The sequence below is a fragment of the Arachis ipaensis genome, chromosome B3 (genome assembly GCF_059453495.1).
Source record: "Arachis ipaensis isolate K30076 ecotype BB chromosome B3, ASM5945349v1, whole genome shotgun sequence".
In the NCBI taxonomy this organism is placed as follows: domain Eukaryota; kingdom Viridiplantae; phylum Streptophyta; class Magnoliopsida; order Fabales; family Fabaceae; genus Arachis; species Arachis ipaensis.
In genome coordinates this window covers 6047369-6063999 of record NC_142438.1, presented here as the reverse complement: position 1 = coordinate 6063999, position 16631 = coordinate 6047369, and the positions used below count along the sequence as shown (strand labels likewise).

General features: G+C 27.6%; 2 protein-coding genes across 4 annotated transcripts; both read left to right on the top strand.

The window, feature by feature from the left end:
* The first annotated feature begins 4081 nt into the window (after window positions 1–4081).
* On the top strand, window positions 4082–9188 carry LOC107628997 (beta-glucosidase 12). Of its 2 annotated transcripts, none has more exons than XM_016331661.3 (12): window positions 4082–4333; window positions 4407–4476; window positions 5256–5314; window positions 5399–5474; window positions 5583–5660; window positions 5918–6005; window positions 6111–6291; window positions 6400–6515; window positions 7605–7825; window positions 8308–8339; window positions 8448–8659; window positions 8830–9188. In XM_016331661.3, the coding sequence occupies exons 1-12, from the start codon at window positions 4160–4162 to the stop codon at window positions 8999–9001; spliced, it is 1479 nt and encodes a 492-aa protein (XP_016187147.1). In that variant the 5' UTR covers window positions 4082–4159; the 3' UTR covers window positions 9002–9188. The 2 variants fall into 2 exon arrangements, with proteins under 2 accessions (XP_016187147.1, XP_088364985.1); XM_088508859.1 differs by having other exon boundaries at window positions 8308–8372.
* A 1040-nt stretch (window positions 9189–10228) lies between these two features.
* LOC107632311 (beta-glucosidase 13-like) lies at window positions 10229–14650 on the top strand. 2 transcript variants are annotated; one of them, XM_088508860.1, is made up of 13 exons: window positions 10229–10408; window positions 10734–10803; window positions 10917–10975; window positions 11212–11287; window positions 11415–11492; window positions 11632–11719; window positions 11973–12153; window positions 13025–13140; window positions 13263–13486; window positions 13929–13960; window positions 14101–14203; window positions 14284–14392; window positions 14479–14650. In XM_088508860.1, exons 1-13 carry the CDS (start codon window positions 10229–10231, stop codon window positions 14648–14650), a joined length of 1488 nt encoding a protein of 495 aa, XP_088364986.1. The 2 variants fall into 2 exon arrangements, with proteins under 2 accessions (XP_088364986.1, XP_088364987.1); XM_088508861.1 differs by having other exon boundaries at window positions 10268–10408; window positions 10734–10818; window positions 10926–10975.
* The last annotated feature ends 1981 nt before the right edge of the window (window positions 14651–16631 follow it).

Sequence of the window (16631 nt, the reverse complement as noted above, 5' to 3'; positions counted from 1 at the left end):
ATCTCCCAAATCAAGCACAAGATAAACCCTAAATATGGGGTTTATCAACCTCCCCACACTTAAACCAAGCATGTCCTCATGCTTAAAACAAGAAGAAAACAAAGGGAATCAATATTTATTCAATGAAATCTAACTAAATGCAATCTACTTATATGCAACCTATCTAAATGCATGCAATTGTTTGGTCAAAATAAATCAATTTTCAAGAGAACATATATGCACAAGGGCTAAAGGTATTAACAACCATGCCAAACCACAATTGAATTGAGCTATTAAATATTTTTACAAACTTGCATGAAGAATGATGATATAGGTGAAAACATGTAATTGAGCATCAAACCCTCACCGAAAGTGTTTGCACTCTAGTCGCTCAAGTGTTTAGGGTTGATTCTCTCAATCCTCTCCTAATTATGCTTTCTAAAATTTGTTTTTCTTCTAACACTCAACATTTATTCTATACATGCATACAATTATCATGAGGTCTTTTCATTGGTTGTAATGGGACTAAGGTCAAGGTAGGATGCATATATGGTTAAGTGAGTTTGAAATTTGAATCTTTGATAAGTTTAGACTTCCCACCTAACCTATGACAACCTATACAATTGAAAGCTAACCTAACTACCCATTTTTCTCACTTTTTCACATATTCATGTATTCCTTTTCATTTCACAACACTTATGCATTGATTTTATTGAGCTTTGCTTTGGGGCATTTTGTCCCCTTCTTATTTCTTTCTTTTTCTTTTTCTTTTTCTTTTTCTTTCTTTCTTTTTCTATTTTTTTTCTTTTCTTTTTTTTATTTTCTTTTGTTTTTTTCCATTTTTTTTCTTTCAAACTATATACAAGAGCATCAATGCATAAGGTCTATACATTTGATCAATACATGAGCATGTATCCAATTCCCAATATTTTTAACAAAAATACAAAACAACCCTTTTCTCAACCAATGTCCCAAGATTTCCCACACTTAAATGTTACACACACTAGCCTAAGCTAATCAAAGATCCAAATAGAAGACTTTTATTGTTTTTCGCTTTAGGACTTGTAGTGTGCTAAAATTAAGAACAAGCGAGTTAATAAGCGTAGGCTCAAATTGGCTAACAATGGAAGATAAAAGGTAAGGCTTTTTGGGTAAGTGAGTTGAATGAAATGATGGCCTCAATCATATAAGTGCATGAATACACAAAATAATGGACATAAAGAATCAAACAAATCAAAGATTACAATCATAGAAAGAGAATAATCGCACAAGAAGAAAAATAAGTGGTTATAAGATGTAACCACACCAATAGGCTCAAATCTCACTTGCTTGTGTTCTTAGCTCAAAAATCATGTTCCACAATATATATATATATATATATAATTCAAGCAAGTTCAACAAAATTTTTAACTCAAATCAATTGGTGCCTTATGGATAGAAATCTTGAAAAATTTTATTATTTTGACTAAACTTATTATGTATATAATGCAAAAATAAAAAAATGCAAGTAAAAATCCTAAAAACCTAAAATGAAATGCAAAAGTGTTGGGTTAGAAATTTGTCACCCAAAAACACCGAATGGTCGGACGACCTCCCCACACTTAAAAGTTTGCACCGTCCTCGGTGCATCCAAAGATGAACAAGGGGGTACGGCGACTTTCCGGATTGCTACCTTCAGCTGGTAGATCAACCAGTGCTGCGTATTCTTTGTCTTGCTTCTGTTTTTGCTTGTGGTACATCAATCATGAAAAACAAAAAAGAACACCGTAAGATGAGAAAGCATAAAAGCAAGGAAGCATACATTGTTGGATTGAAGTACTAATCACTAGAATTGAGTGAGTGAGTTAGTGTGACATTAATGACAAATAGGTGTGTGAGTTCTAAACTAGGCGCCTTTTAGAACACACATTAGCATAAAAAGCGGTGTCACAAAAGACGCCAGCACTCCACTCATCCTAATGTGCTTAAGATGCTTTAAGTAAACTTGTAAGGTAAAACAAGTATTGAAGAAGCATGAGAGCATTCAAGCTAAAAGCATATGGATGCATATGATCATGAAATACAATGCATTAAGGTAAATGCACAACATCCATCAAGAAATTGCCTAATCGAGGAAAAGGATTCCAATTACATAGTGGCCAAATCATGCAATTCACAAAGAGTTACAAGCTCGAAGGCGATTCTCATCACATAGTATTTTCAAGATTAGGTATGAAAAATTCAAAACCAAGTAGCAAAATATAACCTCAACAATAGAATCAACAATGAACATCTAAAAACATTCATGCTAACATAGCATTTAGGCAATAAAAGGCAGCAATGTATAGTAAACAAAATCAATAATCCAACACTTATAATGAAAAGAGAGAAAATGAAATGAAAACTAAACTAAAACTAACTAATCAACTAACTAACTAACTAACTAATTAACTAACTAAAACAGATGGTTATCAATAGTGTGTGGAAGTGTTGGATGAGAGGTAGAAGAATGGAAGAAGAAAGGAGAAGGAAAGAAATGGAAAGAGGAGAAGAAAAGAAGCTTAGTGAAAGAAGGGCATCCACGCCCGAGCGCGGAGATGGTGATGCAATGGACGCGACGCGTACGTGTATATGGCGCGTCTGCGTAGATGACTTATTTCGAAAATAACGCGTACGCGCCACGTATGTATGAGTGGTTTTGTGCCAAAGGCACAATACGCGCACAATTTTCGCACAACTCTCGGGTTAATGAAAATTGGAGGAATTTTTTTAAAAAATATTAGACTTAATTCTTGATGTAATAATGGTCATTTTATTCCGAATAATGTAAACGTGACCATTTGTATGAATGAATGACCAATTCTAATATTAAATAATCTTAAATTTGAAATGATATTTTGCATTTATCTTTGTTGAAAACTTTATTTTAAAACATCAAATAATTAAATCCATACAAAATTAGAAATAATCCTCTCACTGGTTCAAGAAGGCAATAACTTATTTTTATTATTAAATTACTTATTACACTATTCGTACAAGATCAAGGCTTCAATAATAAGGTCGTTTAGTTAGACATTACATGTGACACAAGCAAAGTTCAATGCATGTGTTTTCTGTTTACAACTTCACTCAACTATTGCATGAGGTGCACATGCTTCTTGTCTTGTATAATTTAATTAGTTACTTCTTTATATATATATTTATTTATTTATTTATTAAGACTGCCATATAGAAAGATATAAATAGCATGCACTCTATCTAGGAGCAGATAAATAATAAATACTATTGCATGGATTGTATGTGCTGACTTGTTCTTTCATATCATGTTATTTAAATTAGGGTAGTCATTCAAATAAAAATATTTAAAATGTCTTTTTTTTAAATATTTTTTAATAATTAAAATTTAATATATATAATCAATTAAATTGTGTTATTTTTGTTAAAATTAGACCAAATAATTCAATTTGATCAAAAATCAATAAACTAAATCTCGAATCAATCTAAATTAATATTCTTTTTTTTATATAGAAAATGACTACAATATTTTTATTATAAAAAATTACTAAAATATTTTTATTATATATATATATATATATAATAAAAGTATTTTAATCATTTTCTATAATAGGGGTATTGTAGTTATTTTTTATAAAAAATATTAATTTAAACTAATTCAAAGTTTGATTTGCCGGTTTTTTAGCCAAATCGATTTGTCTGATCTAATTTTGATAAAAATAATATAATTTAATTGATTATATCTATTAAATTTTAATTATTAAAAAATATTTTAAAAAAAAAATGTTTTAAGTGTCTTAATGTGAATAACTCTTTTAAATTAAATCCTATGAATTTGTCTTCTTGTGCACCACGTTTATCATAGATATATATCAAATTATCAATTGCACCAATTTGAATTCAAATAATATATATAACATTTGGCAGGCCACTTGGAGTGTCAATATATATAGTTGATTAAAAAATATAATTAATATATTTGATTAAATTTCTTAACGCTTCCATATACACGTGTTTTTAATTTAACTTTTTTGAAATGCTAATTATTAAAGTAGTGAAAATTATTTGAATAAATTAAACAAGAGAAACGAGAGTGTAGGTAGAGTTTAACAAAAACACGACAAGGCTACCTATAAATATAATTCAAAGTTAAAGAAGCATTAAAGCAACCTCCAATTAGTGTAATATGGGTATGGGTATGGCAATTGCATTCCTTGGTGTTTTGGCTCTTCTTGTTAGCAACTCATGGTCCGCACCAACCGAACCCGGTTCGACAATTCTTTCCAACGACGTTACGTTGCTAAACCGGAGTAGTTTTCCGGCAGGTTTCATCTTTGGGACTGCCTCCTCTGCTTACCAGGTACTCTTAAATATATACCTTATTTTTATTAAGAAACTAATTAAATGTGTTTATTTATTTATTGATGGTGTAGTATGAAGGTGCTGCAAATGAAGGTGGCAGGGGACCAAGTATATGGGACACCTTAACTCATCAACACCCAGGTAACATTCAAACAATGATTTAGGTCTTTTTCTTTTATTTATTTATTTATTTATTATTACTTCATTTACATGCTATGAAGCACAGACACTTCGCTGAGTTGCCGTGTCTAACCTTAACTCATCCGACACGTTGTGTCTAACCTTATTTTAATAAAAAAAAATTTCGGACATGTTTGAACATACCAAAAAAATACTATTACATGTCAGCATGTCCAGTCTTATTCTTAACATGTATTTTTGAAATAAATTTAGATATAGTATATTATTTATTAAAATAAAAAATATTTTAAATACTTGATATAATTAAAATAAAAGATTAAAAATAATTAAAAAAATAATTTATATTTTAATATCAATAAAATATCAAAATATCATTACGATTTATTTAAAAAATGTTTTATATTTTATATGTATACGTGTCCTTATGTTTTATAAGATTTTAAAATTCGTGTGTCAGCATATCTCGTATCATGTCGTATCCCGTGTCCGTACATCATAGGTTACATGTAAATTATTGGCCTTCTATTGGTCATCTTGTGGTATATGTATGTTATTATGTCTATATATTAAAACGTTTTTTTTTATTAATATACATTCGAATAAATGAAGAATTGAATAAATAGTCACAAAAAAATGAAGAATAGATTAATAAATATATTAGTATTTATTACTCCACTAGTAATCAATAACTAAGAAGTACATATATAGTTATATTTCTAACATTTATATATATGTATTCTATTTTTATGGTATGTAATAGCAGTTGTAATGACATACAGAAAAAGTACAAGACGGAAGCAATGGAGATGTAGCTGTTGATCAGTATCATCGTTATAAGGTACAAAACCTAAATGTACATATTAATAAGTAATTTTTTGAAAGGATACGATCCATATATATTATCAATCTTTAATATTATTAGGAAGATGTTGCGATCATGAAGTATATGAATACGGATGCCTACAGATTCTCTATTTCTTGGTCCAGAATATTGCCTAGTAAGTAGACACTATTATTATATTATATTTACTAATCAACATCCTTAATTAATTACGGGTTTCATCTAATAATTGAATATCTCATATCTTCATCAATATTATATGCAGAAGGAAAAATTAGTTCGGGCATAAATCAAGAAGGAATAAAATATTACAACAACCTTATCAATGAGCTTATCGCTAATGGTACGGTCTTAATTATTATATTCATGGTTAGAGATAGAAATGAGTTGAACTAAATTGAGCAATCCTAAAATCAAGTTCGACTCACGAAAATTAAATTCAACTCATATTTCAGTTCATTAACAATTAAGATTTATTTATAAAGTTTAAATTTATCTCGCCAAAAATTTACGAGCTGTCTTAAGATCCTGAATCGACTAAAAACAAAAATATAACTTATATATAAAAAATTTATTTTGATATTATATATTGACAAGCAGGTCTAGAACCATTTGCGACCCTTTTCCATTTTGATCTTCCCCAAGCCTTACAAGATGAGTACAGTGGCTTCTACAGCCCTAATATTATGTAAGTAGTGATGTCACTTCAAGAATTTCTACACATAACTGCAATTTAAGTTGAAACAATTATATATATTGATTTGTATGTACATATATATATACTTTTTTACAGAAAGGATTTTGAAGATTATTCGGAGTTATGCTTTAAAGAATTTGGAGATAGAGTGAAACATTGGATTACACTAAACGAACCATGGAGTTATAGTGTTGGTGTAGATAAGCCTTACCTCGCCACACACTATCAACTTCTTGCTCATGCCGCTTCTGTCCAAATTTATAAAGCTAAATATCAGGTTTATTTCATTTATTTCCACTAATAATTTAAAATCATAGTTTTATTTCTTCTTAACATTATTGTAAGTGCCTTGTAATATAATTACATATTCTTATTATGTGATCAGGTTTCTCAGAAAGGCTTGATAGGCATCACGTTAAATTCTGGTTGGTTCTTGCCATACTCAAACAACACTTTGGATGTCCATGCTGCTCAAAGAGCTCTTGATTTCGCCTTTGGATGGTAAAATTTGCCATACTCCTCTTCTTTTAATATCATGAAACTTTTTTTTCCGAAGACTTAAATTTGTTTTTAAAATTTAAACTGATAATAAAAGACACATGAATAGTTATAATGTTAAAGTTTAATTATTATTTTGGTCTCTATAATTTTATCAAATTTTTAATTATATTTTTATATTTTTTTTAATTGAGTCTCTATATTACTTTTAATTTTATAATTAGGTTATTTTTATATCAAAAATATTAAAATTAACATAATATTTTTCTCAAAATACATACAGTTAAAGATCGAATTAGGTTTTTAATTATAAATATATTCAATATAAAAATATATTTAATTAATTTTAATATTTTTTATACTAAAAAAGACCTAATTATAAAATTAAAAATAGTATAAAAATTCAATTAAAAAAATATATGGACCTAATTATAAATTTAATAAAACTATAAAGATTAATAAAATAATTAAACCTAATTTTAATATGTTCTTTTAAGCAAAGGTCTATTTTTGGATTTACTTAAATTTTGCATATATTTTCTCTCTTTATAATTTGTCTTATGTTAAATTTTTTTTTCTTTTTGAGTCGAACAATGATCAAACTCTAAACATTTTAATCAGAGATTCTGATATCATATTATGAAATAACTTTTTTCAAAAGTTTAAACTGATAATAAGAAGAGACACATAAATAGTTATATGTCTAATATTTAATTTTATTTTTAAAAAAATGTGTAAAAATCTTTAGAAAAAGTTGAAGGAATTACCATTAATTTAAAAATAACCAATAATAAAAAATAAAAGAATGAATAAATTAAAACGATAATTTCAAAATAAATAAATAAATAAATAAACTTATTTGGCAATACAATACAATCAAATGATTAGTTATTGACTAAGATTGACTACTGAACTTTGTTGACTTTCTAATTGGTTTTGAAACAGTAACCTCTTGTATTATATATAATAAATTCTTGATATTCATCTAAGGTTCAACATATATATACACTAGATTAGGGTAATAGTTTCATAATAACATAAAAATTTTCAAATTGAAAAGAAATATCATATATATACACACACATACATCAGGTTTATGGAACCAATAACAAGAGGAAAGTATCCAAGATCCATGGAGAAGTATGTGGGGAGCCGGCTACCAAATTTCACCGAAGAGCAATCTAAGCAACTTATAGGTTCATTTGATTTTATTGGACTCAATTATTACACTTCTAATTATGCTGCTCATTTATTCCATCCAAACAATGACACCGATCCTACCTATTGGACCGATCAACATGTCAATTTGACAAGTAAGTACACTTTAAGATAAAATGTTTCATTTTTTTATAAATCTTTTGGTATATTAAAAATGTTTAATTACTATGTTGGTCCTATAATTTTATTAAATTTTCAATTAGGTCTCTATATTTTTTTTTTTGATCGAGTTCGTATATCGTACCATATCAGATTTTGTAATTAAGATCCTACCGTGACAAAAATGTTAGAATTAACAGAATATTTTGTTAAACAAAACGAATATGTCGTATAATACTTGACTGAATATTTTGTATAGTTTAACAAAAGATTCCATTAATTTCAATGTTTTTGTCATGGTAGGGATTTACTTACAAAATTTGATTTGGTATAGAGACCTAATTAAAAAATATATATATAAAAACCTAATTAAAAATTTGATAAAATTATAGAAAATGACGGAATAATTAAACCTATTAAAAAATAAATATTATTGAAACAAAAAATGCACTTTTTTTTCCTTTTCTTTTTTATGCAGGTGAGCGAAATGGGATACCCATTGGGCCAAGGGTATGTATGCACGATTCTCCTTCATTATTATTTGTATGTTAATTTGTTTACTATATTATTATGTATTTATTTTATGAATCATAATTAATAAATCCAAAATGTACACAGGCTGCTTCATCTTGGCTATATGTCTATCCAAAGGGAATTGAAGAACTATTGTTGTACATAACGAAAACATATAACAACCCTTTAATTTACATCACAGAAAATGGTATTGATGAGTTCAATGATCCAACACTATCACTTGAAGAGGCCCTTATCGATACTTTTAGAATTGATTACCATTATCGCCACCTTTATTATGTTTCAACCGCAATCAAGTAAGTTTTTAACTTCATAGTTATATTTTGGTATCTCTTATTCGATTTATAAACTTTTTAGGTTGATTGATACTAATTACTACTTAGTTTTTAACTTTTCGAATTAGAAGATATCGCGAAAAAAAATTGTTTTATTCGATTTGTTTAATTATTGGCTTTTATTATTGTAGGGATGGTGCGAACGTAAAAGGGTATTTTGCATGGTCATTGTTGGACAACTTTGAATGGTTTAATGGCTACACCGTGCGTTTTGGAATAAACTTTGTTGACTATAAAGATAATTTGAAAAGGCACCAAAAACTTTCTGGTCATTGGTTTAGGGATTTTCTTAAAAAAAATTAGACTTATTTCTCGATGTAATAATAATGGTAATCATACTCCAAATAATGTAATAAACATGGCCATTTATATGAATGACCAATAATGGTAATCATACTCCAAATAATAATGTAATAAACATGGCCATTTTCGCTGTTGATGAAAACTTTTGAAACACCTACTACCATATGAATCCATAGTGTTTCCAAGGTATTGTCAAGTGGAATTGTCAAAATGTATCAAGGTAGTCGGGCTAAATCATTTACCTATTTTAAATGGATCTTTTTTTTTTTTTAAAAGATAAGCTCATGAAATGAAATGCTCAACAGATTCAATCAGATATTAATTCATAGTTAGACAGATTAATCTAATTAATCTATTTTTTATTTGGTTAAATTTTGCCAAAAAGACTTGGTGCATTAGAAATGTCCAAAGACACTTGGACTCACCAAAAACAGACCCATATATTTTTTGGGTAACGCTAAATAACCAATAATTTTTTTAAACAATATGAACAACTATCAATTAAATAAAAACATACTGTACTTCTAAATTACCTACCTAAATCTTAATATTAGAATAACCATCCACACATCTAGTGAAATGAACATCCAATACATTCATTGTTCACATTGTTTAATATTTTTTTTGTCTACCTATATTTTTCTATTTTTTTATACGATTTGCTAACGTACAATTATTAGGTAAATTCTATGGTATTTATAATTTGATATCTAATTTTTTTAATAAATTTTAAGTATTTTAAAATACTTTTTTTTTATATTTTTAAAATTAAATATTAATTTTTAACTTTTTTTTAATAAATTAACATTTTTAAACACCATAACAATCAACTCAAAATTAATATTATTACTTTAAAGTTTAAAAAAAAAAAAAAACAAGTAGTTAGACATACATTAGCTTACCAAAGCATGTCTACTATAAATAATTAAATATTAACCATATGTCCGTACCCAAACCATATATGTACCTGAAATAATGAAGTATTTAACAAAAATAGCATACCCCAGCTTTAGGGAGTTACATTACAACTCCATAAACTGTTGTGTGGATTTTACTCATTTTGTTAGATTTGTCCCATTTTTTTTTTCTAAATTTGTATTTGATCTTATCATTTTGAGTTGTACAAATTGATTTTTTGCTTTTGGTTCTCAAATATATATAAGTAGTAGTATTAGTGTACATTTTCATATGTCCATAACTCTTAATTGAGGTAACAAATAGTAGTGAATGGCTATGGCATTTCATAACAATAATCTAAATCTTCTCCTCCTTGGTGTGTTCCCTCTTCTTGTTTGCTTGTCGGTAACAACCACCGTAGCCGGTTCGCCGATTCTCGACGTTTCTTCGCTAAATCGAAGCAGTTTTCCGGCAGGTTTCGTCTTTGGAACTGCCACTTCTTCCTATCAGGTTTATCTTTTGTCTAAACTAATTAAATTACACTACATTCATTAATTAACTCCATTGTTTAATGATTGTCTTTTAATTTTAAACCTTTTTATTACGTCTAGATATATTCATCACAAAATGAAAAGGACTATTATTAAAAAAGCTAAGAAAAGACTATATAATATAGTTTCAAAATTTTAATACACATATGTATGTTTATCTTGTTATCTATATGTGTATGCATTTAACCAATAATAACAAGCAATTATGAAATTCATGTACACAAATATGGATTAAATATTAAAATGTTAAAGTAGAATTTCTTTTTTTTTTTAAATTGGTGGAGGTTGAGGGTGCTTGGAATGAAGATGGTAAAGGAGCAAGTACATGGGACAACTTAACTCATAGTCATCCAGGTAAAATTAAAAGATGTTATTAATTCATTATGCTTTTTTTTGTTTCTTTATAATTGAGAATAATTGATATGAATAATAAAGCAAAACATAATTGATGCATCAATGGAATTCAGAACAAATAGAAGATAGAAGCACTGGGGATATAGCTATTGATCACTATCATCGCTATAAGGTATAATCCCATCCATATATACATTTGAAATTAAATAAAAAAAAATAGTTAATGTTGAATAATTAAAAATAATTGATTTTATATGCTTATTCTAAAATAATATCTATGCTAAGTACGTATTGAATTACATGTTATTTAGAATGATAATGAAAAATTGGGGATATGGTTGTATCAACCAAAAAAAAAAGAAAGAAATAGATATTCTCAATTTAAACCATATTTGTGTATGTTACTAGGAGGATATTAAGATCATGAAGGATATGAACACTGATGCTTATAGATTCTCCATCTCTTGGGCAAGAATATTACCAAGTAAGAAAATATAATATATTATTGGATTTACTAATTGCATCCTTAATTATGGTGTTATTGTTTCATCTAATTAATTGAATTTTTTTAATTTGATTTATATTAACTATGTATTCTAACAAAAATGCAGAAGGGAAAGTTAGTGAGGGTATAAATCAAGAAGGCATCGCACATTACAACAAACTTATCAACGAGCTACTAGCCAATGGTCATATATATATATATATATATATATATATATATATATATATATATATATTATATACTCATTTAATTTATATTATCAATGTTTGATTTTCTTGATATTCATTATCAAATTAAATTAAATAATATTGTGATTATCTCAGGAATGCAACCATTTGTAACCCTTTTTCATTGGGATCTTCCACAAGCCTTGCAAGATGAATACAAGGGCTTTAACAGCCCTAATATTACGTAAGTGATAGTTAAAGATACAATTATTTATATATATTTTTTATTAATTTAAATATTTATTTTTATGAAAAAAATATAATTATTATATTTTCCGAGAGTAGTTTTAGAAAATGATGAAATAAAAGTTTTTGTCACTAAAATTTGTAATTTTTTTAAAGTTGTTAACCTGGATTCAAATTTAATGTATGTCTACTAAATATAATATATTGAAAAAATTAATTAATTATATTGTCATGATTTTATACCTTTTCAGAAAGGATTTTGAAGAGTATGCAGATATGTGCTTCAAAAATTTTGGAGAGAGAGTGAAGCATTGGATTACTCTTAATGAGCCATGGAGTTATAGCATGAGAATGGAACAACCTTACATGTCTTCACACTACCAACTCCTTGCTCATGCTGCTGCTGTAAAACTTTATAAAACAAAATATCAGGTACATGGGGCCTTAGGGTAAAGTATAGTTTTTAGTTAATTAAAAATTCGGTTTAAGTTAATAAATCAAACTCATTTTAAATGATAAAATTGATTATTAACTGATTATAAAATTAATAAATTGATTTAAAAAATAAAAAATGGTTTTAAAAAATAATCGTTTTTACATAAAAAAATTAGTTTTATATAAAGTCAATTTTAATTTATAAACTAATTTTTAACACTTTAAAAAAATATTTTTAGTTTATATAAAAATATTTTATTGATGGATTAAGAATCTAATCGTTGTGAGCCAATGAGTAATAGCTCAAATGGCATAGTCTTCCCATACTCAATTAAGAGGTTGCGGGTTTGAGTGATAAAAAAAAAAAAAGAATCTAAACGTTGTGTCATAAATTTAATAGATGTGGTTTTGATTTTTGTACAATCTCACACATTTGATTTTGATTTTGGTTAGCCAATTAAAAATTAGTGTTTAGAGTTTGGTTTTTAAAACTAAAATTCAAATAAATATAGTTATGATTTTTAAAATCATTTTAAAAAATAGAAAAGTATAGGTAGACAATGAAAATACTAAATAATGTGAACAATGAATATATCGAATGTTCATTTTACTAGGTGTACGGATGGTTATTCTAATATTAAAATTTAGATGAGTAATTTGGAGATATAATGTGTTTTAATTTAATTAATAGTTGTTCATGTTGTTAAAAAAAGTTATTGATTACCTAACGTTACCCTTAAAAAATTGGCTATCCAAAATGTAGTGAATTTTTAATTAACTGATTAACTACATTTTGAATTTAAAATGTAGAGCCCTAATTTCTATGAAATCTCTTGCATTACAACATTGAATTTAATAATGTGAGCAGGCTAGTCAAAAAGGCTTGATAGGCATCACCTTGAATTCTAATTGGTTCATACCGTTCTCAAACAAAACCATAGATGAAGAAGCTGCCCAACGAGCTCTTGATTTTCAATTTGGATGGTAAAATAATGATGACTATTTTAGTTATTGCATTATTAATTTTATTCTTAATTAAAATTAAAGATAAATACGATTAATTTAAACCTTAATTCATATGATATATCCGATTAATTTTATTGTAGGTTTATGGATCCACTAACAAAAGGAGATTATCCAAAATCCATGAGAACTTATGTGGGAAATAGGCTACCAAAATTCACTGAAGAGGAAGCAAAGATACTTATTGGTTCATATGATTTCATTGGAATAAATTACTACACTTCTAATTATGCTGCCCATTTAACCAAACCATTTGACAGAACCAAACCTCCTATGTATGCCACTGATCCCCAATGCGATATAACATGTAAGAACACTCTATAGATTATATATATTTTTCATTTTTATGTATTTTTTATATAATAATTTTTTTTTAAATAAAATTAATACCAAATAAAAAAATTATATATATATTATAGTGTACAAAAAATTTCAAATTTGTACATATATGATTTCTCTATATCTTATATATGCATTTTTCTCTCCGATAAAATTACTTATTTAAAGAAGAAAAAATAGAGGCAACATATATATATATAGGTGAAAATTCGGGTGCAGTCGACTTCACGTGAAGTTGATAACTGAGAACCATTAGATTATTTGATTGATTTGACTAAATTTTTATCTAACGGTTCTCAACTATCAATTTCACGTGAAGTCGACTGTACCTGAGTTTTTACCATATATATATAATTTATGATATGAAAAATATTTAATTTTAATTTCTTATGACTCTTGATTTATGATAGCTGAGCGTGATGGTAGACCCATTGGACAAAGGGTAAGGATGACTAAATTCTCCTTTATTGATTTACTCTAATTATATATTAATTTGTATACTATTTCATTGTTTATTTATATATTTGGTGAATGACAAATTAAATCCAATTTCTATATATATATATATATATATATATATAGGCTGCTTCACATTGGCTATATGTATATCCAAAGGGAATTGAAAAGCTATTGTTGTACACAACGGAAAAGTATAACAACCCTTTAATTTACATCACAGAAAATGGTACGCTACTTATTTTATTTAATTTCTTCCAATATCCATTTTATTTTATTCTATTAATAAATAATAATAATAATGTATAGGTATGGATGAGTTTAATGATCCAACACTAACACTTGAAGAGGCCCTTATGGATACATACAGAATTGATTATTACTATCGCCATCTTTATCATGTTTTACAAGCAATCAAGTAAGTGGCATTGGCTCATATTAATTAATTTCTTACAATTAAGATTGAATGATGATGAATAATATATTTATTGTTGTAATTAAAAGGGGTGGTGCGAATGTAAAGGGGTATTTCGCATGGACATTTTCGGATAACTTTGAATGGAACAGTGGCTATAATCAGCGTTTTGGACTTGTCTTCATTGACTACAAAGATAATTTGAAAAGACACCAAAAGCTTTCTGCTCGTTGGTTTGGGAACTTCCTCAAAAGAAATTGAGAGTGGACTGCAAACCAAAAAGTATAAATCGAATTTAATTGATTCGATAAGGATCAAACAAAATATGCATGTAATTAAATTCAGTTTAGGGTCAATGAGGTATAATTTAAATAGTATAGTCTTTCCATACTCAATTAAGAGGTCGCAGGTTCGAATCTCCTATAGTCATATCTTTGATAAAAATAAATAAATAAATTCAATTTAGAATATTTATGTAATTTTGATTCTCAATTAATTTACTTATGTAATTTATCCTAAAAATTAAATATAAAAAATTAATTGAACCTATAAAACATATTCAAAACCAAAATTAACATCAAATATATCTTTTTTTAAACATCCAATATTAAAAAAGTCATTCTAATATGACTATGATATTTTAAAAAATATTATTTAAAAAATATTACTAAACTATAAAAAAATATAACTTCAATTTTAACAATATTTAAATAATTATGATAATATATTCGTACTAAAAAATAAAAACCACCTTATTAAAACCTTAAGAAAAAACTCTAAAAACCTAGAATATGTTTTCGATGTAAACGTCCATGTGTAAATAAAAGGTTTAATTATTTTGCGGGTTCCTATAATTTCATCGAATTTTTAATTAGGTTCCTATATATTTTTTTTTAATTGGGTCCCTGTACGTTAATTTTTTTTTTCAAGTAAGTCCCTGCCGTCATTATTACGTTTAACATAACAGAATATTCTTGGTAAAAAAAAAATATTTCTCTCATTTAGCTGGAGTGGCCAAGTGAACTAATATGATTTTTTTCCAAATACCAAAAGCACCCCTCACATTTCATCCCAAAGAAAAAAAAAACCTAAGTTGCTCTCGTCTTCTCTTGTGTCTCCTGCGTCTTCTGCGTCGGTCCGTCGGCGGCGTCCGTGTCTGGCATCAACTGCAACAAACGCGTGGTGGTGTACTGTTCGTCGCCTCCTTCCCTCTGCGCTTGTCCGTCCAAGGCGTCGTCGTCCCTCACCTGGCTTCACCGCGCCGCACCGTGCCGAGCCTTGTAGCACTTGGCCTCCCGTCTCCGCATTGTGCCTCTACTCCTTCTCCCTGCACTCGAACGGTCTGCAAACAGGTAACAAAAAAAAGTCTCTTTTTTTCAGTTTTAAAATTTGATATTTATGCTATTTTTATTTCTTTAAAATTATGGCATTGGTTAATTATGTATTTGTTGAATTAATTTCTGGATTATTTTGATTTAATGGTTTATTTAGGGTTTAGGGTATCAATATTTATGTATAGGGATTGTTTTGATTTAATGGTTTGTAATAGTTTAATTTTGTTTCTCTTAACAGCATTAATTGATTTGGAGCGTTACTCTCAAGTTTACAAATTGCTCTGAAAGATGCATAATTCGACGGTTCTTTTTTGAACATATAAACATTACCGGTTTGACCATATATATCATGCTCTCCAAAGTCATGATCATTCATAGATGAATATAGCTGATGATCATGATGAAGTATTGAATTTGAAGTGAAGTGTGTGTGCCCGCGCGCATTAAGTGAATTGTGTGTTCATATTATTGTTTGGTCAAAGTGAATTATGTGCTCATGTTAAGTCAATTGAAAATATTGATCACATTGGTCTGGTCTTTGAAAACCCCACTCCCGCTCATTAAAAGTAATGCTAATATGCTGCCTAAGCTCTAATTTGGGAGTATTGGTATCTAATATCTATATTTCTTTTCTTTGGAGTTTTATTTCTTGTTTGTTTTCTTTTCATTGGATGATTCATCTTGTATCATTGCTTTTAAATTGATTGGTGCTAATAACAAACTTTTTGGACTTATTTTTTGTTTACTTTTTTTTTTTCTGTTCTTTTCTTTAACCAAGATAGAAAAAGCAATTATAGTCATAATAAAAGACATTGTCTCAATTCAATTGTGTCAGATATTTTATAAATTTGAATATACAAACGGTTGTTTTACTGTTTTCTAATCAAAATTATAGGATGTTTGATGTG

Excerpts from the sequence above, each read along its gene's own strand:
- LOC107632311 (XM_088508860.1), top strand. The coding sequence starts at position 10,229 with ATGGCTATGGCATTTCATAACAATAATCTAAATCTTCTCCTCCTTGGT. Across the intron at positions 11,288-11,414 it reads TTGGGCAAGAATATTACCAA|AAGGGAAAGTTAGTGAGGGT; the intron begins GTAAGAAAATAT and ends ACAAAAATGCAG. Across the intron at positions 12,154-13,024 it reads TTTATAAAACAAAATATCAG|GCTAGTCAAAAAGGCTTGAT; the intron begins GTACATGGGGCC and ends TAATGTGAGCAG.
- LOC107628997 (XM_088508859.1), top strand. The coding sequence starts at position 4,160 with ATGGGTATGGGTATGGCAATTGCATTCCTTGGTGTTTTGGCTCTTCTT. Across the intron at positions 4,477-5,255 it reads CTTAACTCATCAACACCCAG|AAAAAGTACAAGACGGAAGC; the intron begins GTAACATTCAAA and ends AATGACATACAG. Across the intron at positions 5,475-5,582 it reads TTGGTCCAGAATATTGCCTA|AAGGAAAAATTAGTTCGGGC; the intron begins GTAAGTAGACAC and ends TATTATATGCAG.